The sequence below is a fragment of the Buteo buteo genome, chromosome 8 (assembly GCF_964188355.1).
Source record: "Buteo buteo chromosome 8, bButBut1.hap1.1, whole genome shotgun sequence".
Taxonomy (NCBI): domain Eukaryota; kingdom Metazoa; phylum Chordata; class Aves; order Accipitriformes; family Accipitridae; genus Buteo; species Buteo buteo.
In genome coordinates, this window is record NC_134178.1 from 30,900,948 (window position 1) to 30,927,584 (window position 26,637).

General features: G+C 43.2%; 2 protein-coding genes across 5 annotated transcripts in view; both read right to left on the reverse strand.

Moving 5' to 3' along the window:
• LOC142033719 (Golgi pH regulator) overlaps positions 1 to 14,073 on the reverse strand; it is a 20,950-nt gene extending 6,877 nt beyond the window's left edge. Inside the window, exons 1-7 of one of the 4 annotated variants that reach the window (XM_075033956.1) lie at positions 13,952 to 14,073; positions 10,404 to 10,463; positions 9,418 to 9,521; positions 7,812 to 7,918; positions 6,855 to 6,956; positions 3,570 to 3,690; positions 3,241 to 3,321 (exon numbers count right to left, since the gene is read on the reverse strand). In XM_075033956.1, the coding sequence (XP_074890057.1) occupies positions 3,241 to 3,321; positions 3,570 to 3,690; positions 6,855 to 6,956; positions 7,812 to 7,918; positions 9,418 to 9,521; positions 10,404 to 10,463; positions 13,952 to 13,993 (617 nt within the window). In that variant the 5' untranslated portion in view covers positions 13,994 to 14,073. Of the gene's footprint in view, positions 1 to 3,240; positions 3,322 to 3,569; positions 3,691 to 6,854; positions 6,957 to 7,811; positions 7,919 to 9,417; positions 9,522 to 10,403; positions 10,464 to 10,675; positions 11,607 to 11,642; positions 11,736 to 13,951 lie in introns of those variants that run through there. The other 3 variants (XM_075033957.1, XM_075033958.1, XM_075033959.1) reach the window with 3 other exon arrangements.
• An 819-nt stretch (positions 14,074 to 14,892) lies between these two features.
• The window catches only part of GJA8 (gap junction protein alpha 8), a 43,997-nt gene continuing 32,252 nt past the window's right edge, over positions 14,893 to 26,637 (reverse strand). The window contains exon 3 of the mRNA XM_075033961.1: positions 14,893 to 24,040. Within this exon, the coding sequence (XP_074890062.1) occupies positions 22,834 to 24,030 (1,197 nt within the window). The 5' untranslated portion in view covers positions 24,031 to 24,040 and the 3' untranslated portion in view covers positions 14,893 to 22,833. The remainder of the gene's footprint in view (positions 24,041 to 26,637) is intronic.

Sequence of the window (26,637 nt, forward strand, 5' to 3'; positions counted from 1 at the left end):
AGATTTAAAAAACCTGAAGTTCCTTAGAAGTCACTGTTAAACAAAACTTGCTGCAAACAGATTCCCTCTTTTTTTTTTTTTTTTTCCCCCCTAAGCACCAATCTTGCTTCATAACATTATCTTGATTAGCTCTGGAGTAGAGCCCAGATCTAATCAAGCAAGATTCAATAAGACACTTCCCAAGACTTCCATTCAGGATCCTATTTCAAACCTTAAAGGGATTTAAACCCAATTAAAAATAAACATTCAAATTCAAATGGATTTCTAAGTCATATCATTAGTCACTTTCCCTTCCCCAAACACAAGACTGTGCTATCTCAGGTTCAGGAATCAAAAGACTTCTCATGCTCCTCTCTCCCCTTGAACACCTCTCCTTTATCACTGCACATCTGCCTCTTCCACAGAACTGTGAGCACTGGATGGTATGCAGCAGACTCTCTGATATGCTGTCATTCACTACTGGGCTGCATGACAAGCTGTTATGAAGCAGAAACACATAAATCCATTATTGGACTGAACCACTGGAGGCTTCAGGTGATCTGAACATGACTCCTAAAGCTAATACCAACACTACAGCAGCAGCTGCATATTGTCCCTCACACTCCCATGTGCACCACAGCATAATCCCCAGGGGCAGTGCCAGTTTCTGGCCTCATTCCCTCACATTTCTCCCCATTCAAATTTGTGAGCCAGTTATCCACTCCTAAGCTGAAAACTATTCATAGGATTGTCAAGGCAACCCATGAACTGACAATGTTTAGGCCCTTTCTTGTAGCTGCAGCCAGTATTGCTACATTTGGCACTGAACCCTCTTCAAGGTTGTTGATAAGCAGTGTAACGAAAAAAAAAAATCACTCCTCCTTCACATCCAGCAAAAGAAACACCCTTGGGGCACCACACATAACACACATAAAAGCACATACGGCCACAGACTACAAATAACAGGATCTTAGAACGATTCAATTCATCCTGATAGCTGCCAAATAAAAGAACTGCATTTTCAACCCTTGCTTTCTTCCCAGTACCCAATTCACACATTCCATCCCAAACAATCCACAGCATTGCAGCAAGAATGCAGCTATGTCAAGGTGAAGCGCAAGGCTGTAAGTATACAAAGGCAAATCTTTTCTTCTGAGAGCTGACAGGGATCTCTGTACCCACACAGAAGTGAGGAGTTCTGAAGGCCTCATAGAAAGGATCCACAGGCAAAAACCACACACTTTGCCTGTGTAGATATGTGATATACCTACATCAGATAGGCTGATGTGACCCTAACATGAACCAAAATGAAGCAATAGTGTCACAGAATCTAGGCATTTCAAACCTGAGGCTTAGTTATGTCATACCTGCAAGGATGAATATAAAGAACCTGCCAATCTTAGAGGCAAATTTCCATAAGGCTTTACTTGAATACACTCAGGAAGGAGAAAACAATAATTCCTGTGCAAAAAGCATCAGGGAAAACAACTTTCAACAACCATCTCCTACTGACAAGGGAGCCAGTGTGAATAAGGGTTGTATAAGAAGAAATGCCAAGATCAGCAAAGAAAAAAAAGAAGCTTTATGTTCTATTGCCTTATAACCCTTGTGATAAGCTCTGAGTTATCAGTAGTACTGAAAAGGTGGCCAGCAAGTAACTGACAATTTATGGAATTATAGCGTTTACTCTACACTGTAAAATACTGTTATTCCCACTATTCTGCCAAGTGATTTGGATTGCATTTAGACTGATACAAATCTAACTTTTTAAGCTCTGCTTTACGTGAGCAAATAGTCCAATTATGCAAGCCACTGCTCCCTGTCAAAGCAAAAAGAGAACAAAATCTACAGAACTTGAGCTTCTGCTATTTCTTGCACATTTCTGAGACTACGTAGGGGGTTTTTGGGTGGAGAGTTGGGTTTTGGCGGGGGAGTGTTTTTTTTAAAAACACCAATACATGAACTTCAGTATAATTCCCAAGTGATTATTGCACTTTACATGGCTCTTCATAATGGCTAGAAAGTTGCTATATTAACAAGATTTCCTGGCCATAGGAAGGCAAGAAACTGTTAGTCAGTTACAAGTCCCAGGCATCCTTACTTTTACCCCAACATCACTCTCCCTGGACCACAGGACCAAAAATGCTATACAAAACAAAAAGAGCACAGAGTCAGAAGCAGCACTACACAGTATCTTTTAACTCCAAAGCCAGTATTTCAGTATGCTTCTAGCCAATGAAATCAATTAAACCTGAGTACTCACTACTCACCACCTCACACGACCACAAATATGGAGTTAACATTTGTTCGCCACTTAACGTTTTCAAAGAGGAAGAAAAAAGTTATGCTTTAATTACACTTTCATATGCTAATACTTATCAGCAGATACACACGCTGGTGACTAAATCAGGAAGGTTAGACTACCTAAAAGCTCCCTTGTCATACATTAAAAGGTTCCATTAAAACGTTAGTGCACCAAAAGTAAAGTTTGGGGTACTGCTGTGAGAATTCAGTGTCAGACAGCCAAACCTTTGAAGTGACTATGGTAATTGTATTTATTCTGCACAATTAGTAAGGCATGCAATATGTAACAGCAGACAAAAATCTTTCCAGTGTAAATGAAATTACATTGTTTCCAAAAGTAGCTTTTTTGCTTAGGGTACCTGGAATAAACTAAACCAACAAAAGCAGAGTTCTGACGACATGCTTGTGCACTACACTGCATTCACATTAGCAATGTTTTGCAATTCTGCAAAACTTAACTAACGTAAACCTTGCCATTTACAAGAATATAGCTGTGTCCACGCCAGCTCACTAGCCTGCTTCAGCTTTGACCAGGAAAGAGCAGATCCACAGAGCAGGAGAGTGCTCGATATGTATGAACCAATTTCTGTACTGACACCACCAGTAAGAGAGCCAGCTGCAGTGGCTTAAGGGTCACTTACTCTTCAGGAGAGAAAGGTGCCCATCTTACAGACTAGTCAAGGTGCCATCAGACAGTATCAATTTGTCTTGGAAGCGTAATCTGTGCCACTGCAGTAAGAAAGGGTACTATTTAGTGCATATGTCCAGGAAAAAAACAAAGTTGTGTATCAGGCCAGAATGATACACCACACAGCTCAACCCAATTCAGCCGCCTGTTTCACTGGAACATGTAGCCCTGAGAAGACTAATAATTTTGGTAATTTCAAGAACCATCTTGCACCATACCAACTGAAAATCCTTTAAATAAATCATTTCATGCTACTGCTGCCTTCTCACCTTTTTTTCTTGCTAACAATCATGTCCATAGTCTGAAGGAGTCGTCGCTCCAAAGCCAGAATATCTGCATCTGTCACATTCCTGCAAAATGAAGATACCCAATTAGGCCTGCTATCCTGTTTCGGTGGAAATATGTACATGCCCATGAAACAAAGAAAAGAGAAGCCTGCATAAGGAGAATATGCTTCAGCAATGGAAACTGTTCTAGCATCTAGACATGGCAATAGCTAGATTCAGAAAAAAGTTATGAAAAAACTTGAATCAATGCCACAGGAAAAGCAGAATAATCTCAAAAAGGTAGACAAAATATTTCACAAGGCTGCAGTTACCTTAGAAAGTAGGACATGTAAGTGTATGGACAGTTGACAGCCCCAAATCCTGACAGCAAAGCCATGAGTGTCACCCCAATCACACCCACACGGCTGATGAGCTGTTCTATAGACAGGATTCCTGAGAGAGGAAAAACACGGCATTAGTAACCTTCCTCTTTTCACTTTGGTCCACACTTGGTGCTTTCACAACATAACACACATACAGAGCTGCTTTATGGATCCAACTGCCTTCCTACTGCAATGACCAGAGGTAATATGAAGTACAGACAGGGACTATGAAAAGAAAGAGGTAGGAAGTCTCCCTCAGAAAGCATGCTACCATGCTTAGAAACAGGGATGGGAAACTCTAGCTACGAAGAAGCTTAAGACAGACCTGGAGAGGACTAACAGTTAATATTTTGGTTCTAAATTAATAAAGCATTAGTGATTGCACTTTGCTGAGGTGGGAACACAGATCATCCACCAGACACTATAAAGGAGGCATCTTCCACAAAGCCACTTCTGCAATAACCAGGATTAGAGTTACCAAACCAGTTAGTCCTGGAACACTGGCCCAAAAATGTCTGAACCATAGAGAGGAAGCCCTATCCTGTCAACTGTTATTAGAAGTGACCCCTCCAGATCAGACACAATTTGTGCTTGTAGGACAGCAGAATTGTGACAGCATGGGAAGCTTATGCTGGTCCTGGTTGTTCAGTATTCATCTTGTGGACGCACAGACGTTGTTGAGGTGACCACCAACAAGGCATTCCACCTGAGCACCAAGTGGACTCTAAAACATATATTCACGTAATACAGCATGAACATCAAGCCTGTGCTGTAACCAACACCAAGCACTGAAGTTGCTTTTATTCCTCCCAGTCATTAAACACAGACCTCAACCTGCCTTCTCAGGATACAGTGCCATGTGCTACTAACATCAGTTGCTTTTTAGGGAGCTAGTTATAGAGCAGCTGCCTCACACAGCACATTTGGAGCTTACATGATTGCAAAGCTGAGATGGCCAAGCGCCAAGCCACATTTCACACTTCAGAGAAGGGGAATTAACGATGAAAACAAGGCAAAAAGACTTCACAAAGGGAGACCGAGACACCCAGTCATGTGCAGCTGCACAGAGATTTACACGAGCTACAGAATGTGCTACAATTCTCTGGCCTTTTGCCCCACACTGTCAGACAGCAGCACTTAAAACAGAGGTGCCTTCAAAATGACATGACATTCCACTGGTTAAAGCAATGCTTCCCCATAACACACACAGCAACCCTACTCTTGTGATCAGATTGGACAAAATGAATGTTTTATCGTCTCAGATAAAGTTATGTTTTACTAGAATACTATTACACAATTGAGCAAAGCATAACTTTCCTTCTACTATGAGCTCCCAAACTGAGGTCTATCAAACAAGCTGCAGACCAGCCAGGGCTCCTGACTCGGAGCCCTTGATTGATGGTGCATTTCCCAGCTGCAGCACACTGCCATCACCATCCCCAGGCAAGGCACCCCCTGACACAGGATGCCAGTGCAGGTACTTAAAGAGGCCCCACTAGTCAGCACAATTCCCCGGCTGCAGCACACCACCATACATGCAGGTGAGCAGGGTGGGGCACACTGAGAAAGACACTACAGGTAATGTACTGCAGCATGAGGGGCTCATTAAGCATGGCCTCCTGCTACATCTCCCTCCACAACAGGATCCCACCTGTCTGAATTAGGCCACCACCACACGACAATGCGCTGCAGCAGCTTTGTCCGTACATGCAGGGCAGCAGCACCCCAGCAATACAGCAGGGAAAAAAAACCCTAGAATCCTTTGCTCTAACTTTATGTCTACAGCTGGTAGGATAAGGCACTGTGGAGGTATCATCCTGTGAAGCAGAAGTTAAATATAGAAAACACCCCACTACCAGTTCTGGAAATCTGCAGTTGTTACGCAGCTTCACGTAACCTTTTCAGTGATCTGAAGAGGATTACCTAAACCCCACAGCTAAATTCCCATTGGGTTATTATATTCTGCCTTCTCAAGCACCTTCTGCACTCAAAGTGGATACACGTTTCTCTTGGCAATTAAACACTGGGCAGAGGGATCTGCACCATATACTAGCTGGTGTATTTCAGTGGCAAATGACACAATTACAAAACACAGATACACACTTCCTCTTAGAGAAGTTTTAGGATCACAGACGAAAGGGTGAGCAGACCCTACAGCAGTTGGTATCCTTCAGTTTTTCTCTTACAGATTAGTACAAAGTAGCTTCCTAGAGCACAGAAAGATTAAGCTGACCCTTATCTATGCAGACAGACATATTCACCAATTTGAGTGAAACCGACTGAATTTCACCTGTTGAGAACTATATACATACAAACGATTTTCCAGTGCAGAGGATAAGGGCAACATAACTTACACAGGAAACCAAGGTGACAAATAGTCTGGTTCTACAGTGTTATTATCCTTTGGTACGCTTAAGTGCCTGAAGGATTCAGTACAGTTAGGCACATGCTAACACATGGACCCAAAGTAGCTATTGTTTGACCCAAAGTAGTCCAAGTGCACACTGTATCTTCACACTTCACTCTTAGTTCCATGACTCCAGTGCAGAGATAACCCAAGCTAATTCTGCACATAAATAGCTCTGGCGTCCAGCAGGACTTACCAACTCACATTCTAGTACCGTGCAACTGCACTGCCTCTGGGCTTAGGCAGTGTACAAAGCTGTACTGAAGCTAGCTAGACATGTTGCTGGCTACAGTCTATATTGCTCTGGTGTTTAGGCACCCTGCCATGTTTTGTCAACTGGACAGCCACCTATGCTAAAGTGATCTGATTTCAGTCACAAGAAACAATAATCTGACTGAAAAGTGTCAGATGAGGATTGGTTGTTGATTCTCTTCTTAAATAAATTAGCTTTAGTCTCCACAAGAAAATAAACAAGTGAATAAAAATTGTGATCAACTATTTGCAGAGATGAAGTTTTTGTGTCCTCAAAAAGTACACTGTGTTCTTACCTAGTCTAGGTTCAGTTAGGACTCATTCACTTCCTTAAAGTTTTCCTGTGGTACTGCAAGAAAACTAATGCAAATAATTCAGATGTATCCACCCATTTCTGTCAGTCTGACAACCTTCAGATTGCAGATTTCAAAGCAGAGTGGACCCTCAGTTGCAAGAATGACTTTCTACAGACCCAGTTGTAGAGCTGAGACAACATAATAATAGCTCCAAGATAAAAGTGAGATAACAAAGCCTATTTTCAGGAGCGAATTAATCAGCAAGAATATGAAACTCACCATGTTTTGGGCTGAGGATAGGAAATGGATCCCCCAGCTTCCAGAAGAAATACATGAATGTCAACCAGAGAACACACGCAAAAAGCAGTTTCTGTCTGTGCACTAATGGAGAGGAAAAAAACAAGTATTTTAAAGACATTCTTCCTCTAGGGCTTCTTCAAGCTTGCAAAATTGCTACCTTGGTCCAAAGGCTGCTTTGAGCACAGGTGGCCAAAACAGGTGTCAACTAACAGAGCTACAGCTAGCAGTATGCCCCCCTTCGCTTCCTACTGAACCAGCTATTTGAGAGACATAGCAAGAGCTAATGCAGCAATGTACCACTTTGGCTTTTCCCCACAGACATATGACAAGGGCTGCACTATGAACAGGGGAACACTTAGCTGCACCTTTCTTGTGTGACCCTGAACGTGAAACTTGAAAACTTCATTTTCATGCCAAAACTACACATTTTATACTTCCAACCTACATGTCTAAGCTTAATACAAAAGAGCGATGAATATCAATAGCTCAAGGGTACGTGTCCATTAGCACATGGAAGAGGCCTCATTCAGACAGTAGTAAGCAAAAAAAGCCAAAGTAATTTATTGAGCTTCTCTGCCGCATTTCTTTTACCCTCTAGCAGAAAAACACAGCCTTGCCAAGGGTTCCAGGCTTTGGCTGCAAGCTTAAAATTGTAAAGGAACAAATTCCAGTAACATTACTCTAAAGTCCACAACTTTGTTGAAACCCATGAAGAAAACCTGCATTTGTTGGGGTCAGGTAAAGCATCTCCTAACTGCTCAATAAACAGTTCATGCTGAAGTTCCAAAGAGAAGTTATCTAGCCAGAACAAAGCCAGAGGAAGGAGGGAGCTACAGGGATAGTGATCAACACCTCTCTCTCTCTCAGATAAGGTATTTCTCATTCGTATGCATAATCTCAAGTTAGCAGCCCCACTGCCATAAACCAAATACTCACATAATCTGATATTGCTCACAACAAAGTAACCAATGTAGAAGGGTACCATAAAGACTAGGATGAGCAAAATGACACACAGGTTCAGCTTCCAGTGAAAATATCGAGAGCTGAAATAGAGCCAAATACTGATTAGCACGCTATCATAATATAACAAATTTTTCAAAGACAATCACATGTCAATGCAATCCTTTCAACTACATCAAGCATTCGATAATATTGGCCTAGCATATAGAATACTCTGGATTTCATTTGGTGTTTGGGTTGGGGAGGGGGGGTTGTTTGGTTTGGGTTTTTGTTTTGTTTCTTACTACAGAACTCAAGAATGTGCACTTCAAAATCAACAACTATCTGGGCTACTTTATCAAATACTGTATTTCTACAGTGACAAATGCCGGCTGCAGCATCATTCATTTGACTTACTGCTCATCTAGTTGAACAGTAAATCAAAACTAAGTATAAGCAGTAATTAATTTTGTGATGAGTGACTGGGTCAAAAAAGGGCTAATTCAAATTGAAAAGATTAAAAATATTAACATTCAGAATTCAACATGTTTCACTTCAAAGTGAGTTGTCTCATTTGCAAGACGTCGCAAAGAATTTAAAAATACACATATATACCAAAATCATCAATACTCCTCTGACCAAAGGAGATTAGTCCAATGCAGATGAGATTCATCTTGGCTGAACTGACTCTTCATTTAGCTTGAATAGAAAAATACATGTCCTGTTACCAATATTAACTTATATCTTCTTTACGCCTTGGGGAAGGAGAAATTACAAGGATCCTTCTCACTTTTTCCTAGCTAATTCAGAGGCAAACATTTTCATCTATATTGATGTCCAGCCCTTTATTGACACTTATAAAAGCATTATCCTCAGTGATCTCTCTGGCTGCAAGCTCTACAGATTAATAACATACAATCAGAACTAACATTACCTTTTATCAGTTTTGTACTTCTTGCCTTTCAACTCCTTTGACTGCTCTCTTATACAAGTATGACAAGAGAGAATAAACAGGAAACCCAGCTAGCCTCTACAGGTTACTGCTCTACCTTCTCTTTCCTAGTGACTTCTGAAGTAGACAGTTTTTAACATCCTCTTTATGTAGAAGTCCTCACCCTATGTCAAGGGAGGATGCGCCTTTGATTCACAAATACCATATTATTACAGAAAAAGTTTTCACTCCACAATTAGCTTCACATCTTATTCACTGCTCTGACCACCACAGAAAAACTAGCACTTAATAGTTTCTATAGTCCTTAACATCTGAAAAGTGCTCTTCAGCATGATCTGAAGCTTCACAATACTCCCATAAAAGAAATCATTTCTTTTAACTTCACAAATGGAGAAAGTCAAAGACTAATGCCTTGCCCCAAGGACCTAGACCACACTAATAGCAATTGCATGGAAAATTGGGAGCTTATGGCTTCTAGTCTCATGTTCTGTCAAATAAACAAATGTTGCTGCTCAAACACCTCCATTGAGTTGTTGACAATATTCTCACACAACTTCCCCAATCCAAGACTAATCCATTAATTTAGAAGTTGGATTGAAGATGCTGCAGAACACAAGGCAGGCTAGTTCTTGAGTGAGCTCCCAGACTCACCTGCTGTTCAGCACTCCCAAAATCTCAAAGATGATGAGTTCAAACATGGTACAAGAGAACGCAAAAGTCACTGAGAAGATCACCTGGACCACATACTGTCGCACCTGCAATGGAGAAAATGAACCAGAGACATCAGGCATTTCCATTCCTAAAATGGCATCCTGATATCCCTCAGGTAACAAAAACAAATCACAAGGTACGATGGCACACAACTGGGTCTCTTGCTTCAAGGCACCTTACCCTTTATCTAAACAGGAAGAAACCAACAGCCTGTTAGAAACCAGAGGGCGAACTCCTACATTGGTCAGTATTACACTGATTGCGGCTATTGGCACATTTAACAGAGATGCCTTACACAGAAGGCATGTCAAGCATGCAGTGTGCTCTACATCAACTTCACTAATGATAGGGCCTTGCTAACAGAGCTCTTTGATCTTAACCTTAGATTTAAAAGTAAAATCCACACCAGAAAAACTTCTGGGGTCTGAATTTGGCTCACACTTAAGCCATCTGTGACCTAGACTGTATTCTCTCATATCTCTAGGGATAAGAGAATGCAGCAGTTTTATCCCATCCAATCCTCACAAACAATTCAGCCACAGTGAACACACCTCACTGAGTTTAAAGTTAACCACTGAATTTGATTTTGCCTCAAAAATTTTACAATTACATAAGGCAGGCTTACTCAAGCAAAAGGCAAAACAGTTTCCTATTACCCCTGCACCTCCTCCACGTTGGTTTTTTTTTTTATTTAACCGTAGCCAATATGGAAACTTTCACTGGCCCCAGAGAACCCATTTCCTCAGCCATCTAGGAGTCTTTCAAGTTGAAGCACAAGAGGAAATTAGAAAGTAACTGTAGAGACAATTAAAAACAAGATAAGAGGGCTTAAAGAGAAGAAAAAAGCCAAATGCAGTTTTAAAAATATTTCTATAATTGGGAGTAATTTTTAAGATATAGACCTGTAATGAAAAGTCCCTTCTCACCTCATAATCCTTGAAGAGCTTACGCATGAAGAATAGCCACCCAAATCCAAAGAACAGCACCTGCAGAAAAGATGAAGCACTTAACATTTGTATCCAGCAGCTTGCAAAATACAAAGCTACCTCACTACTGATTGTAGATGAAACAAATGGAAGGAAAAGAGCTGGGCCAAAGTACCCAAGATCCACAAAAGGTTAAAACTTGCTGCAGTACCACAGAGAGAAGAATATTTTAAATATTCAAGTGTAGCAGACACAGAAGGCTATGACCTTACAGAAGATCCAGTCAAGACAGCTCAGTTCTGTATTCCCAAGTTCTCAGAATTCCTTGGTTCCTGGCCTGCCAGAATCCTTTGCATTGTTGTTTCTTGTTTCACTCTTCTAATCTACAGAATTAAAGCTTATCGTTTTTACAGGAAACACAGTAATGGAGGCAAAGTAAACACCTGAATGCCCACAACATACAAATCTTCTAGAAATTAGTAAATTTTATAAAAATATCTGCTGTTTCTTTAAGACTAGAAGTGCATTTGATTTTTCTGAAGAGGTCTTTACACTGAATCTGGTTACACACTAACACAAGGATGAAAGGTGTTAAAAGCACCTCTAAGGTAGGGAAATGGCAGTGCTGAATGCCCCAGACCACAATCTGGAGTTGCAGAAAGCCACATGGGCAAGGTAGGTGAAGCAGGACAAGCCAATAATGCTTTGCATTTCAATTGCTCTCAGAGCACTTTACAAAATTCAGTTAAGTTTCAACACACACCTGAAGAGACAAACTTAATATCACAGCTATTTTGCAGATAACTTAAATGAAATAAATAATTAAGCAATGTGGTCAAAAGTGTAACTACCCATCTTCAGGCAGTAAAAGGAGACCATGTTGTCAGGCCTTCCATGGGTAGCCCTGTCTATTCCTCAGAAGACTAGAACGAGTGCAGTGATTTAAAAGAAACCAAGTAAAAAGAGAATTCATAAGATATTTAGTATTTTTTTATAAAGGTAGCTATGACCAAAGCAAAGAGAAAAATCAGTATATGTCAGAAAGCATGGGACAAAGATAGTATTTTTTCTCAGAGCACATGGAAAAAGCTAGAGCATTCTGTCCCACTGTGGAGATGGGAAACCTTCAAAGACAAAAATGCAGGAATCATTGTGGATGATTCCACTGTGCATCAGGAGTAACTGGATCCCAGCAGCGGCAAAGGTAACAGACTAACATGATTTACAGGCAAGGAATACCTGGAACGCTGGGCAAGGAAGATCAAACATATTTGCCTTGAAAGGAGAACCGCAATAGGAACGAGGTCTAGTGATTGGTAACAGCTGGCAACACTTGTTTGAGGAGGACTTCAGACTTTAAAGTAACTGATAGCAAAAAAAAAAAAAAGGTAAGACATTCCATAAGCCTCCTATCTACATGTCATAAGTTAAAGAAGTGTGATAAGCAAGTGATATTTACATAAAGTAATTTCACATTTAACAGTGGGAAGGAGGAAAAAGGTAGAAACAAACTCTTCAAAAAGAAATAAGTAAATAAAGAGATGAGGAGATAATCAAGTACAATAATAACAGAGGAAATTATATATGAAGACTAGAATTCCCATGTGTTAGGGACTGTACAAAAGCATAGAAAAACATTATGTTAACAGTTCATACTCTAAGATACCGCAGGTGAATGTGACATGTTAAGTCAGAGAATTCTTGAGCATTTGACAATTACCCGCAGCAACTTAAGATAAAATTGATATATTTGATGATGAGAAGATGCAAAGCTGCCATCACAAATGAAAGAAAAGCAATTAGATTAGTTAGATCTTAGAATGCAAAGCAAATAATGGGAAAGTTTTTGTTCTGGGTGAATTGTTAACAGTGAAAAAGCATGTTAGGAGCAAGAATCAAAGCATTATCAAGTAGGAGGACGTTGTACTTCTAAGAAACAGCCAAAAGCTGTCCTGAAAACTAGAGAGTTGTGCATTAAAGTCTATATAAGACAAGCAACTGCTGCTGAGAGGGGAAAGGTTCTCTTTCCTCAGCTCATCCCGCCTCATTACAGAACAAAAATTTCACACCAGCTCAGAAGCTTATCAGATCCCTCTGTGATCCAATTAAACTCATTTAACCAAATATTGAAGAGAGCACAAATAAGAGACTACAACTGTGTAGCAAAGTGGAAGTGAAGAGGGAGCAAAACCTTCCCCTTTTGGCAGAAACAAACAATTGGACCACCTCAGTTGCCAGAGAGGCAGACAGGAAGAAAGGGTATTTAAATGCTTACTGAGGAGGGAGCAGGGTAGCAAGCAGGAAAGGAAGGTCAAAGAGAACACAATGACACAATAAATTACTAGCAAAGGAGGCTAATGAAGAAGGAGGCAGTATTTCCTCCCACAAAACAATAGGACAGTTTCACATATGTTAAGACCACAACCCACTTCATAATAATGAAGATAGGATGACATGAAAAAGTTTAAAGGGCTCCTAGGTGAATTCAGCTGGTGTAAAACAAAGACTAATTGAAAGATGACTTCAATGACAGCAGAAAGAAAAAGCTGAAGGAAGTGCTGAAACTGATGGATCAATGGATAAGGAAGCATTTAAGATAAAACAGTGGTGTCTTTTTAAATTCCTTAAAGCAGATAATAAAAAAATCTTCCAAAGTTGTAAACAAGCAAACTCCTCGGGGCAAACCAGCGGTAGAAGACATGAATAGAATAGAATAGCACAGAATAGAATATTTCAGTTGGAAGGGACCTACAACACTCATCTGGTCCAACTGCCTGTGACCAGCCTTCTTGAAGAATATCAGAAACAAAATAAGTACAAAATAGAGAATAGTAAGATGAAGTTCCCTGTCTGTTTCAACTTAAGAAAATTTAAATTTATAGAAGTGAGGCAGTATTACAAGAAAAGCGCCATTCCCTCCAAGCTTATTTACTGAACCTTTTTATGCATTATACTCTGACTTGACAATTGCACGAGAGCAACGGTCACCGTGACGTGTAAGGAAGCAGTCTAAAGGTGCACGCAGCTTATCTTCTCCTGCAATAGGAGGGTAGGGGACAGAAAAGGGCGGGCAGCCATAAGGTGACAAACTGGCGGCCTAACACCCCTACACTCGCAGCGACGAGGAGTTTTTTTTCCACCTTTGCTGCCGAGCGGCGGGCGGCGAACGCGTCCAGGCGCGGAGCCGTTCCCTCCGCCCAGCGGGCGAGGACGAGGGGGCCCGAGCAGCGGGGCGAGTACCGCGGGCGGCAGCTGGGCGGCGCGGCGCGGCGCGGCAGGGCACAGCAGGGCACGGCACACGCCGTTGCCGCCGCCGCCGCCGCGGGACCGCCCCGCCGCAGCCCGCCCCGGGGCTCCACGCGCCTCGCGCGCCGGGAGGTACGCATGCGCGCCCCCCAGGCACCGCCCGCCCAGGCACTCCCCCACGGCCGCTTCCGGGGCGGACGGCGGGTGAGCCAGGCGGCGGCGAGACCCACCTCGCCCCCCCCCCCCCTCACCCCTCCGGGGCGGCGGCGGGGAGGGGGCCGCGCCGCGCAGCAGCGGGGTACCTGGGAGGTGACCATAATGCTGGAGTCGATGAGGAAGCTCATGGCGGCCGCCGGCGCCGCCGCTCGGCCCACTTCCGGCCCCGCGCGCGCCCCGGCGGCTGCAACGCGCAGGCGCGCGGTCGCCTTCCTCAGCCCGGCGCACCTCCCTCCCCGCGGCGGGGCGGGGCCGGCGCGCGGGGCGGGGCGGGGAGAGAAGCTCCGCCCCGGGGCGGGGCCGGCCGCGGCAGGAGGCGTGGCGCTGCCCCGGTGCCCCGTTGCCGCTGCCGCGGGGACGGGGTCTCGCCCCACCGGGGGAACCGCGGGTGGGCCCGGCGGCTGGGATTTGCTGCCGCTGACAGCCTGCTGAGCGGCAGCTCTGGGGGAAACCTGACCGCTTTTCCTGAGCCCTCTCGAAAGTCGGGGCGGGTGGTGCCCCTCTGACCGCAGAGGGAAGCCGAGGGAAGGGGGCCCGCTGCCGGCCGGGAAGGCGGTGGCCGGCCGGAGGTGCACACGCCGTTCCGCCATCTTACCTCCGCTCTGGCTCCTGTGCAAGAGCCGAACGGCAGCGGAGCGTGGCGCGCCGCGACCGCGCCAGGCCCGTCTTCCCACCTCGGGGGAGGTGGGTCTCCCGCCTGGGGCCCTCTCCGTCCGCCCTCGGCGCCGGGAGCCGGGCTGGGGATGCGGGTCAGGCCTTGCAATTAGAATGGATCAAGGAACAGGGCCAGAAGGGAAGTAATAGTTCAAACAGGGAATTTCCTGATGCCTATCGGTGTGAGATCCAATCCTTCATGTGACAGTCATGTCCCCGCTTGAACTTAATGGTGTCTGTATCTTTTTTTCCTCTTAAAAACACACCTAACCCTTGCCGCTCGAAACTCTGTATTTGGAATAACAGACAGGAAGAGAAAGAACCAAGTGGGGCTAGCTGGGAGTTTAACAAAGCACAGAGCCCCTGCTGATTGAAAATCAGGAACCTTTATTCATTACAACTCATTTCACTAGGAAAACAAATCTATGTTTGGCTGTGCCGAGTCACCGGATTAGTCCCACAGTCTCTTTGATTGTTTGGCTTTCTGTCTTGCTGTCAGTCATCTTGGTTTGAAATTTGTCTCTTTGTCTACAGCATTGCAAAGAGAAAGAGACATTCAGCTTTCACAGGGAAATGAACTGAGGGAGCAGATTATCATATCTGACCTGAGGCCTCTTTTTTTACAGCTTCTAGTCTTGCTGCCAATTAATGCAGAGCTGAGATCAGGACTTCCCTGTTCTTCCTTTCTGTATCTGCTACTTAGAAACTGATCTTTCCTAAAGCCGTGAGATTCCTGAGTTTGGAGGGATTTGTGGTTGTTTTGTTCTGTATTGGTAGGTTGTGGGGCGAGATTAGTTGTTAGTTGCTTTTTAAAGACAGAAGTTAACAGGAAATCCTTTAAAAAAATAAATTATACAAAGCCAAATTCTGCTCTTGTTTACACCTTGGCAACTCCACTCACTTCAACACAAGGTTAAAAAACAAGGCAGAGTTTGGTCATAGCTCTTTAAAATTTCTTCTTTGCACGTGTTTATAAATAGGCTTGAAACGTGCCTCTGCTTAGCCGTAAATTACTGATTCCTGAGCCTGGGGAGAAACACACAGGGAAGAAGGTAATTCCTACTGGAAATACTCAGATCCACCCCCTAGTCCCAGGACTTCTCCTTCAGGGAAGACAAAAAATGTAAAAAGAAAATGGGAAATTTATTCCATGTTGTTCCTCCTTAGATAGCTGCTGATGTGCATGTGTGGGGAGAAGGGTCCATGGCACTTCACAGGTACAAAGACAAATTCTCAGTTGTGAGAGGTGGGTAGTTTCATTAAACAGAATATAAATGGAGGTGGCCAGAGAGGAGAGGCAGCGCACAAGGAAGAAGGGCTGGTCAGTACGTTGGCAGGTTTCCGCTCAGTTCCATATTTCATTCTTCCCCATATTAAAGTGTGAATGTGACTATTTTATGTTCAGTTTGTAGAGGGAACTGAAGTCAAGCCTTTCAAGTAAAGTGGAAAGGTGGAGCATATTGAATTAAGGCAGTTTGTTGGCCAAGGGTATATTTAGAAGTAGCACAGGGTTCCAGAAAGTGCTACAGGGCACTTTCATGACAAATAGGCTTAGCTGGCAGCTGGCCATCCATTTTCTTTTCTCTCCAAAGGTTTTCATGAACAGGAGCTCTGAAGCTGGAAGTAATCCAACATCATTCTGATTTCTGGTGAGTTCAGATGATGATGTTCACTGGCAATAGATGAATTCCTTTATGGAGTTGTCTATGACTTTTCTTTGAACTAACATATATGTATTGAGAAACTTACCTGACCGTTTTTGTCCCAGTAATTCTTCATATGCTTAGGTAGAAGGATTTGGGAAAAAAAGCTTTACCCATGCTATTTCTGGTTCTCGATTCTACCCAGTAAATAGAGGAACCAGTGCATAAAAGTTCAATTAAATTACTTTAAAGTTGCTGACCTTCTTAAAATCCAGAAATACCAGATTTGGTAACAGGCTAGGTTTAATTCATGTCTCATGTTGGCTTGCCTTATCCTTACAATTAGGTACTCGGCCCATGAGCTTGCAGGCTTCTTTGCTTCGGCCTTTGCCTGCAGCCTGCCTATAATCCAGGATTTTTTGGTATGCTTATTTGTAACTGTGTTTCCTTATCCCAATCATCCTTCAATCCAGCTCCCCCCTGAGCTTCAGGGAAACACCATAGGAGCCAACTTTTCTGTTTAATGTTTCACCACAAATTTGTTGCTGTGTTGACTTAAAAGTTTTTCAGTAGGCTACTTCATGACTCTTCCAAGCAATACAGAATTTCCTCCTTGGAAACCAATAAATGGCTTGTTTTGCTTTTACTGTGTCAGGCTGGATCTAGCAAGGCAAAGGCCAACAGTCTTTGGGTTTTTTTAAAAATGTTCTGTCAGTAGCTCTGTAATCACCATTTCTATTCAGTTCTGCTTCATCCCAGATCAGCAAGCTTTAAATACCCAGGTTTTTGTTGACAGAACGTTAAAATGCCATCCTCTGCACTTTCAGATGGATTTAAAGGCACACTTGACACTGAAATTAAAGGGAGCTGGAAAGACCTAAGCCCCTTATATTTCCATGATTTTCTCTGTTGACAAGCACACTCTTTTTAATTTTATTTTATTTGTAATCTTCTTTCCAAACCAGTTACACAACACATAGTTCTGGCCTCGAGCAGCTTTTCTAGCTTCCAAACATCAGTTGACTGTGTTTGTGCATCGGCCTCTGCTGCAATGCCCACTTAGTTGGTGTTGTCTGCTGGGACAGCCTAAGCAAATTCTACCAGAGCACCCCAGAGAGGCAGAAAGTGCCCCACACCCATTGTTCCACATGCAGTGGCTGCACTGAGTTTTCAACTTCCCATGGGATAGATAGTTCAGGCTGGAAGGGACCAGCTGGTCCAGCCTTCAGCTCAATGCAGGGCCAACATCAAAGTCAGACCAGGGTGCTCAATGCTTTTCCCAGTCAGGCTTCATCCTCCAAGGATGGAGATCCTACCACGTCTCTGGGCACCTGTTTTAGTGCTGAACCACTCTCCAGTTGAACAATTTTCTTCCTAGTCAGAATTTTTTAGTCAAATTTTCCTTGCTGTTCTTTGTGATCATTGCTTCTGATCCTTTGCTGTGCACCTCTGTCAAGCGTCTGGCTCCATCTTCCCTGTAACTCCCCATTAAGTACCTGAAGACAGCAGTTAGACTTCCCCACCCCCTTAGCCACCTCCTCTCTAGGTTGGACAAGCTGCTGAGAGAAAAACTTGAATTGTTGACAGAGACACGAGTCTTGCTGGTTCTACTGAAATAGGTGCATGCCAAGCTAGTTGCAAGTAAAGGACTGTGTGCCAGGCTACATCTTGGCAAGTCAATACACATTTATTTGCCATGGTTACTACTCAGCTGTATAAGCACATTTGGTGTTGGCAAAAACCCTTTCCCGAGCCATGTTAAAAGGCGTAGCACACACAGAGCCTAAGAAATGGTAGCATCATTCTGTTGGGGAAAAAAAATTATTCCAATACTTAGACAAGTCCCCTGATTTTGGTATGTTTATCCAACCCTGGCCCTTGGGAAATCTGGCATCACATACCATTTTATCACAACTGCCTCAGGCTTATAGGAAGGCTTTAGTCTAGCTCTCATAGCTGTTCCTGTCTTTACTAAACAAAACTACGCCTAGGCTAGGATTACTTTCAGTTGTCAGCCTGAAAAGCCATTTTCTATACAAAACAGCAAACTGCCACTTTTTTTCGGCATTGTGTGACATGGCCGCTCTTTAAATGTAAAACTGCACAGTCAGTGAGTTACTGAGTGGCAGGAGAGACTGGGCTTTCCTCCCTCAGTAAGTAGATTTCATGCCCACGCAGACCTAGAGAGCAGAGATTCCCCCCAACTGTCTCCACTCCTACAGGAGGAGGAATCTGTACTTCACTGTGTTTCAGCACTCAGGGATCTTTGGTATCTATCGCACTTAGAGGAAAGAATCAGTATAACATGATAATTTGTGGGTTTACATTCACGAAGAGGGGCTTTTTTTCTGCATGCTATAAGCAATTGTAAACTCTTTCATGGAGACTCTGGAAAATTTACTTGGAGTTTGCACTGAGTGGTTTAAAACAGAAGCCCAGCATTATTGTGCATTATACAACCCTCTCCCACATGCCTTGCAAAGCCCTTAAAACTGTTAGAGCTCCACCAACCTGTACCCCCCTCCAGGAACTGTCTTATTTAAGCATAAATGCTGCCCCAGAATGGATGCTGGGGATGGAGAAGAGGGGTCCATGTAACCACACTGTCACTGCTGCTTCATACGGCCAGGCCAAGGCTAAGGTGGGAGAGAGAGGTGGGGGATCAATGGAGTCTTTTTTACTCATGGCAAATCCACATCTGCATTGATGTTGTCAGTGCAATGCAGTGTTCACATTTTCAAACTAATGCCCACCTGGTCAAGGAGTTACGTATTAACCAAGTTAGGCATTCTGCCAGGAAAGAACAAGGATACCATGCATTTCAGCAGTGCTTTTCATCAGATCATTCCTACTTACTTTACAAACAGAATTAAAGAAGCCTCACAACATCCCTGTGAGGTAGGTGGAAATTCTTACACCCATTTTACAGGTGGAGAAAACAGGCACTGAGAGGTAAAGTGATTATCACAGCAAGTCAGAAGCAGAGCTGGAAGTAAATCTAAGATTATTATCCTAGGTCCACTGCTCTAGACACTAGAGAACACCAACTCCCACATGCTATTGTAAGCTAAGACACTACCTTTCTCTTCTACTTTTACCTCCTTTGGTGATTTTGACACTTGCATCTTAATGCTCCTTGCAGAGAGCCAGTTATTTATTTGCACAGAGAGCCAAGGGGGTACACACACCTTTAAATGATCCAGGCATGGCTCTGATTGTTCAGTGACTTCCCCCTTCCCAAGAAAATAATTTTCCCTGTTCTTTATATCTATGTTTTGCGTACTTATTTTTCGAGTAGAATCATACACTGAATCCACAGCTCTGAGGCTGTTATGCAACTTCACTAGCAATTTCTTGAATAAATGATTAAATTTGTCTCATTGAGAAGGAATAAAACACATTTATATGATATCACATCCAGAAATAGCAATAATCCTTTGCTCATCTGTAGGGCCTTCCATCCAAGGACCTCCCATTCTATTACTAACACAATATATTGAGCCTCACATCATCTTTGTGAGGTAGAAAATTATTCCCAATTGTACAAGAAGGAAGAATGACTTGCTGACAGTCCCACAGTGATTTCATTGCAGAGATGAGGCTGGATGCCAGAAGGCCAGACTGTTAGTTCCCTGCTCAGTTTGCCGAGAAGGGCTGTCTTGATGCCGTGGCTCATACTTGGTGCAGATTTGCTAGCAGTCTGGCAGGGTACTTGAAAACCAGCTTGAAAAAAAAATCAACAAGCAGGTGACTGGATACAGGAGGAAAATGCTGGTTTGTTTCATTGTGCTGTCATGACCTGGAGGAAGAAACCATCTTTCATGTGGCAGCTGTGAAAGAACTACAGGGTGTCCATTGAGTGCACTGCATATAGTGCATTTTACTGAAGCACTCCAGTGAAAAAGAATGACATACTCAACATCTGATGATTAAAGACTGGACCACCCAACAGCCACAGTGTGGACCATATACCTGTGATGAATAAGTACTCATCTGAATTAGTCCAGAGATCTAATGAAGGTATGCATGTCAGAGGTCAGGAACAGGGATGGTTATTAAAATACTTTGAATGTAAAAGGACTTGTCAGGTAATTAGAAGTAAACAAGTGTCGGGGTGATTCATCTAGTCTGTTGGTATCTGGAACGATCAGATGCTCTGAAGGTAGAAGATATCTCATACTGAACCGTTATAGATATATTTTTTTTTTACCTACAGGCAAGTGTGTTTCCTACCCCTTTTGACGAGTGGGCTGGTTTATGCTTAGAACCATTAAAACTCTCTTCTATCTTTCTGTGAAGAAAATAAAAAGTAATAGATCCCATCTCATATAAGTGTAGTGATTTTGCTGTTAATCTGAATTTTTGCCCCTGCTTGAATTCTAGTAGAATACTGGGCACAGTGGACCCTTTCCTGCTGAAAAACATTCTCTTTCCTCAGTTGCCTTTCATTTGTGTTAACTGTTCTCCTGTTTCCATGTCAAGAGAGTGGATAAATGGTAGCCTCCAGATTCTCTCTCTGCACGTTCCTTTGCATGTGTTGCTTTGTCATATTCCTTCCCAAAACTGAGGAGGTACCTTACAGTCTTCCTTCACAAGGGAGGACAACCTAACAGCCTTTGTCCAGGGGGCAAAGATCTTGACCTCAGGCGGCAAACCTTGGGAAAATATGCAGGCCCAAGAGGAGCAAAAGGATTAATAGTAAAAAATAAAAATAAAAAAAAAATACGTGGCACCGCTGTGATGCTGAAGAATCCCAATGCACCCTACAAACTTTCTACATATGTACAGCTTACTTCACTTAGCAGTGAAGTCTAGCCACCTTTGCACTCATACAGGGCAGCTGCATAACAAGGCAGAGGAACTCCACCAAACAGGTTAGATCAGCAAGTGACAGAACTGACTGTACTGGTGGCTGCATGGGCTGGGATGCAGCAGGACTGGAGGTATGAGCCCAAGCCTACCCAGAGCTCTTTCAGACACCCATTTGACTTCAATGGGCTTGGAGTCAGCCCTACTACAATGGGAGACCACAGAGGGTCTTTTCTAGCTAATGGTGGGATGAGTTTTATGCATTATGCCAAAGACCTTTTTTTTCCTGACCTGGATTAGAGCCTGTCCTGGGAACAATGGGATGGGCTGCAGCCCAGCAGAAAGAATTTGCTGAGCTGGCAGGGTCTGAGGTTTGCAGAGCAGAGCAGATGAGAGTGCATACCTGCACTTTTCTGGCATGAGGGTCAGTTTTGGGGACACACAGCTGTTAACCTGAAGGTTTTTGAATGCATTGCTGCACTGTCTCAGCCGAAAGATGCTGCTGTAGTCCTAAAATTAGAAATCCACAGGGATTTAAACATTTGCAAGCACATGCTTTTCTGCCTTTTGTAACAAAAAAAGATTTTGCTGAGGCTCTGGGAGTTCTCTACAGACCTGTTGGCGCAAAAGGTTTAAATCATATTTTGGAAGGCCTTGTTTTACTCGAGACTTTGGCATTTAATAGAGATGTAAACCACTGGATGGCTCCCATCTGTCAAATTAAAAACAAAGGATGTCAAAAGACTATTATGATATCAGACTTTTCAAACTTGAACAACCAGTTTTGTATTTAGAGGTTTAAATAGGCACATAGTTACCTAGAACCCAGGTTTAGGTACACAGGTGCCTTCAGGACTCTGTACCTGAGATTTGCTGAGTGCCTGTAAGTTTGGGAGCTCCAGGAACTGAGCACATGTCAGGATCATGCCATGAAGGCTTGTGTTTGGTTTCATGCTCTGGCTGCTGTAGCTGTTTCCTCCTTTCACAGAAGCCTTCCCATGCTTGCTTTGCTAAATTGAGTTGCAGATCCTTAAATCACAAGACTACAAGTAAAAAATACCACTTGAATTTATTCTTTCCAGTGCTCTGAAATAGGCTTGGGGCTGGATGACCCTCTTGGGAGCAAATAATCCATCTGTGGGCATCTGCTAAATCCTAGTAGAGAGCTACTGTTAACCTTGCCCACTGTCAATGTCACTTGAAGAGCAGAAATATTTTTGACATAAAGGAAAATATTTTTACCTAACTCAGATTTGCATTCGCAGTGAAACTGGGGACATTTTGACCCTTATTTTCTGAATAGAGAGGGGAAATAGTGCTTACTATTTTAGTCTGTTGATGCTAAGCACAGAATTCACTTTGTGAATTAAATAACTGCAATTCCATGCCAACAGTGAAGGGGGGATCTGCTCAGCATGCCATAGGTGGAAACAGAAAAAGAAATACTAGATACAGTTGTTGATCAGTCATCCCCCTTGCTGGCTGCAGAGACAGATCGTCCCCATGTTCCTAGAGAAATATGGAACACAAAGTTTCCAGTAAATACGTTCACAGTGGTGACATTTGGGTTTCACTGCCATGTTAGGTTTCAAAAGACATCAGTTATGTGTACAATGTAGCTATTACTGTAAGGAGTTAGCTGGCATGTGGAAACAGGGAAAATGTTCCTTTTTAAATGGACATACAGGGCAAATAAGGCACAGTTACCATGATGGTACCTTTCCAGTTGAGTATCTCAAGAGGAAATAATATTCAAATGGCCATTTTAGCACTTTGCTTAAAAATATCTTTTGATTTCTTTCTCTATCTCTCCTTTTCTCTTCAACCTTTTCCTTTTCATGTGCTCCCCATATCCTGCACCTTCATACAGTCAAATCATCTGACCTGGCCCGGCTACTGGCTTTACTTAGCCTGCTGAGGGGTCTCATATCAGTGGTGAGTTCAGCAGGTGCTGAAGGCCCTTCCACTTCATCGCTCACCACCTCCTCCACTGCTTTCTTCACCCCTGGCTCTCCCTGACGTCCCAGCTGCTCCTCTTCTTGTTCCTCCTCTGCTCTTACCTTCTCCTCTTCCGGTTCCTTCGCTTGTGCATACGATGGTAACCTCTCATCGAATGCCCTAGAGAGATCTTCCAATGGTCCCATACCAATCTTCTCCTCAAACTCATTGAAGGCTGCTGGAAGGGGACTGGGCTCAACCCCTACTTCTGCGAGAGGGAAATAGTGGGGCACTGGCTTCTCTTCTTCCAGCAACTTGTAGCCTTTGGTCTTTGGGATGGAGGGGACTGTGATGGCATGGAGGGGCTTCTCTGGGACTTCCCCCAGCGGTTCCTCCACTGGTCTTCTCAGAGCCCTCCGGATCCTTTTGAGGATCAAGTGACTGATCTCCACCAGGTTGAGGAAGAGGGACACGGAAGCCACCACCAGCATGAACATAATAAAGATGGTCTTCTCCGTGGGCCTGGAGACAAAACAGTCCACAAGATTGGGACAGGGCCACCGCCCACAGCGGTAAAGGGGGAGAATTCGGAAGCCGTAGAGGAAGTACTGACCTACTATGAATCCCACCTCAAAGAGGGTTTTGAAAATGATGTGGAAGATATAGGTTCTCAGGAGGGTGCCCTCCAGGCGAAACTTCTTGGTCCCGTCAGGGTTGTTGCCTTTGTTTTGATTTGGAGCCAGGGGCAGCTTCTCTTCATCCACCTCAGCTTGCTGACGCCTCTCAGCTTCCTCCCTCTCTCTTCTCTTCTCCTCCATGCGGACATGGTGCACGGCATGCCCAAAGTACATGAGTGAAGGTGTGGATACAAAAATGATCTGCAGGACCCAGAGCCGGATGTGGGAGATGGGGAAGGCCTCATCATAGCAGACATTCTCGCAACCAGGTTGCTGGGTGTTGCACACAAAGTCTGACTGTTCATCTCCCCACACTAGCTCGGCAGCTGTTCCCAGGATCAGGATGCGGAAAATGAAGAGCACTGTGAGCCAAACTCTCCCGATGACAGTGGATTGCTCGTTCACCTGCTCTAAAATGTTCCCCAAGAAACTCCAGTCACCCATTTCTTACTGTCTAAGGAAAGAAAAAAGAAAGAGAATGACCACAAATTATGCTAAATTTAAAAGATTTCAGGTTTTCCCACTGATATCTTTTGTTGCTTTCAACCAGTAAGTATTTCCCTAATATGCTTTGAGAACAGAAAAAAAGGTTGCTTGCTTGCTTATTTGCCTGATCACAATGATTTATTAGCAAGAGAAGGGCTGGGAAGCCAGAGCAAACTGCTTGCTAAATTCTTTCTTCCCTGGCTCTAAATGGATAATTACTTTGCAGCCGGGGAGGGGGGGGTATATTTAACTCCTTGTCCAGGTAAGTCTTCTGTGGTGCCTTGTAGGCTCAGTTGCATGAGCCTGCTTAAATTTTGTACACGTACAAACACTCGCCAGCAGTACAGTAGAACAGATTTATCAGCATGCAGCTGCAGTGGTTAGAAAAGAGAGTGAAGCTTTCAAGCACCCAAGCTCTTCTGCACACATGGGTCAAACAGATCTTGAATTGGCGCCCATCTTGCACCTATACAAACCTGAATTCTCTCTAAGGTTGCATATATTAATTCTACATTAGAAATCACTCTGTTGGGTAAGAATAGCAATTACAACACCATTATTATTTTAGTAATACTGTATAAGCTTAATAACTACCATATATACTAGTTTTGCTATGTAGCATGCATGATATACAGTATAATGATTTGGTGTTCTTTGGGCTATTCTTTGTATCCTCTTCTGAAGTCAGTTGCCACACTGACTTTGGAACCAGCCTGGAGAAAAACACAAAGGTCTATAACTGGGACCTAAAATACTGTTTTCTCTCTCTAAAATGTCAATGCTATCTCAGGCTAACACAGAACTGGAAGCCAGCTGCAGGAAAGCTAAGAAAGTAGTCCATTTTCAAGTAAAGTAAGTCAAACTTTACATCTGTCATTATTTTTGCATGATAAGAAATTAGTCCTAGGCCAGGACTTCATCCTGCATATCCTCAACTTCCTACTATATAATTTTAGGCAAGGGGAAAATCTATGAATGAGGGAAATAAAGAGCAAACTTGTTTGGGATGGGCTGATTTAACATGCCACAGCAGTCTGAAGTCTTTGAGGAATGCAGAATATTATAGTGATCCAGAAAGACCAACTTGTGCACCATGACAAGTGAAGCAGGGAATAGCGGGTCACAGGGATCTAGAAGATCGTGTCTTACATACTACCTCCATCTATAGTTTCCTAAATGCAGACATATGTAGACAAGTGCTGGGAAAAAGAATGTACAATCAACTGCATGGAAAACTGAGTATCTGAACTTCCCTCCTCCTTCAGATACCACTGGGATATATTTGTAAAGCCATACATTACAACACACCATTGCATACCAGGCAGTTTCAACTACTGTGTGTACTTATTCACACATAGAAAACCACACAAAATATTGAGATTTCTATGGCTCTGGGGAATTTCACAAATTTTCAACAACAAAAAAAAATCCTTCTGATGTCATTTTTCTAAACCAAGATGGACTAATTTTCCTTACCTTCAAACCTTGTAAAATTTTAACCCCAGACACCCATGTTAGAAAATCAAGAACAGAACACAGTCCTTCAGCTCGCACAAACACCTTGCATGCATAAGCGGTAAACATAATTTAATTGCTACTTTCTCAGTCATTAAAGTTGTGTAAAAGAGTGTGTTAATGTCAGCACTTACATTAACAAATCTAGCAGAAGATTATGCTGTTTACATACATTAGCTAAACTGATTTAAACATTCTCTTTCTGCAAATTCACAGAGCAAAGTACACCCAACAGTTACCAGTCATGTGCAACTCTGTAAAAAACACGACTACACACAGTATAAACTTCATTGTCCCCCAGGCACCGCGGTTAACTCCATCCCTTTCTTTCTTTGTGAGTTACGCTGATATCCACAGCTACCATTTGAACATTTCCACTGCAGCACGCAAGAGTGGCATTCAAGATGTGATAAACCTTATCATACGGAAAACTCACTGTACAAGAGAAGGAAAAATGTTTCCTGTCTAACTCCATCAAATGTCTCGCTTCAGCTTGCTACATTTGGCTAAACTCTTCCTGAGATCACTTCTGAACTAGTCACATATTTCAAAACTCTGCCATGACCATCCTATTTTCTCCATGTGAAGTGGTTTGAGATTGCTCAATCAGTTCAACTGCAAGGAACAGTTTTGGGTGGACTGAAGATAAGTGGTACAACCAGTTCAAATGTTTAGGATTCCACCTGTAAGCAGTCACCCCTCAAGTCTCAAGAAAGGTGCAAGCGATGAATTTAGGCAGTCACTTTTTCCCTTAAATTGCCTGTCATAAAGAAAGAGCAGGAGACTGCCTAAGCCCACCCAGAGTCAACAGACTCGTGTTCTTAACTCACTTGTTGCAAACCCCCACCCCGCACTTCCAGACGTTGCAACCTGAGCACACTACCAGCAAAAAAGACTGTATAGGTTAAGGACGTTGAGCAAGCAACTTGCCGCTGTGAAAGGCTCCACCGAAGAAATGTGTCCCCCTCCTCTCTTGGCACTCTGCAGGGAAGAGTGAACTTTTGTCTCTCTTCTTCCCTACCCTAAAAGTCCCAATCTTGTCGCACGACT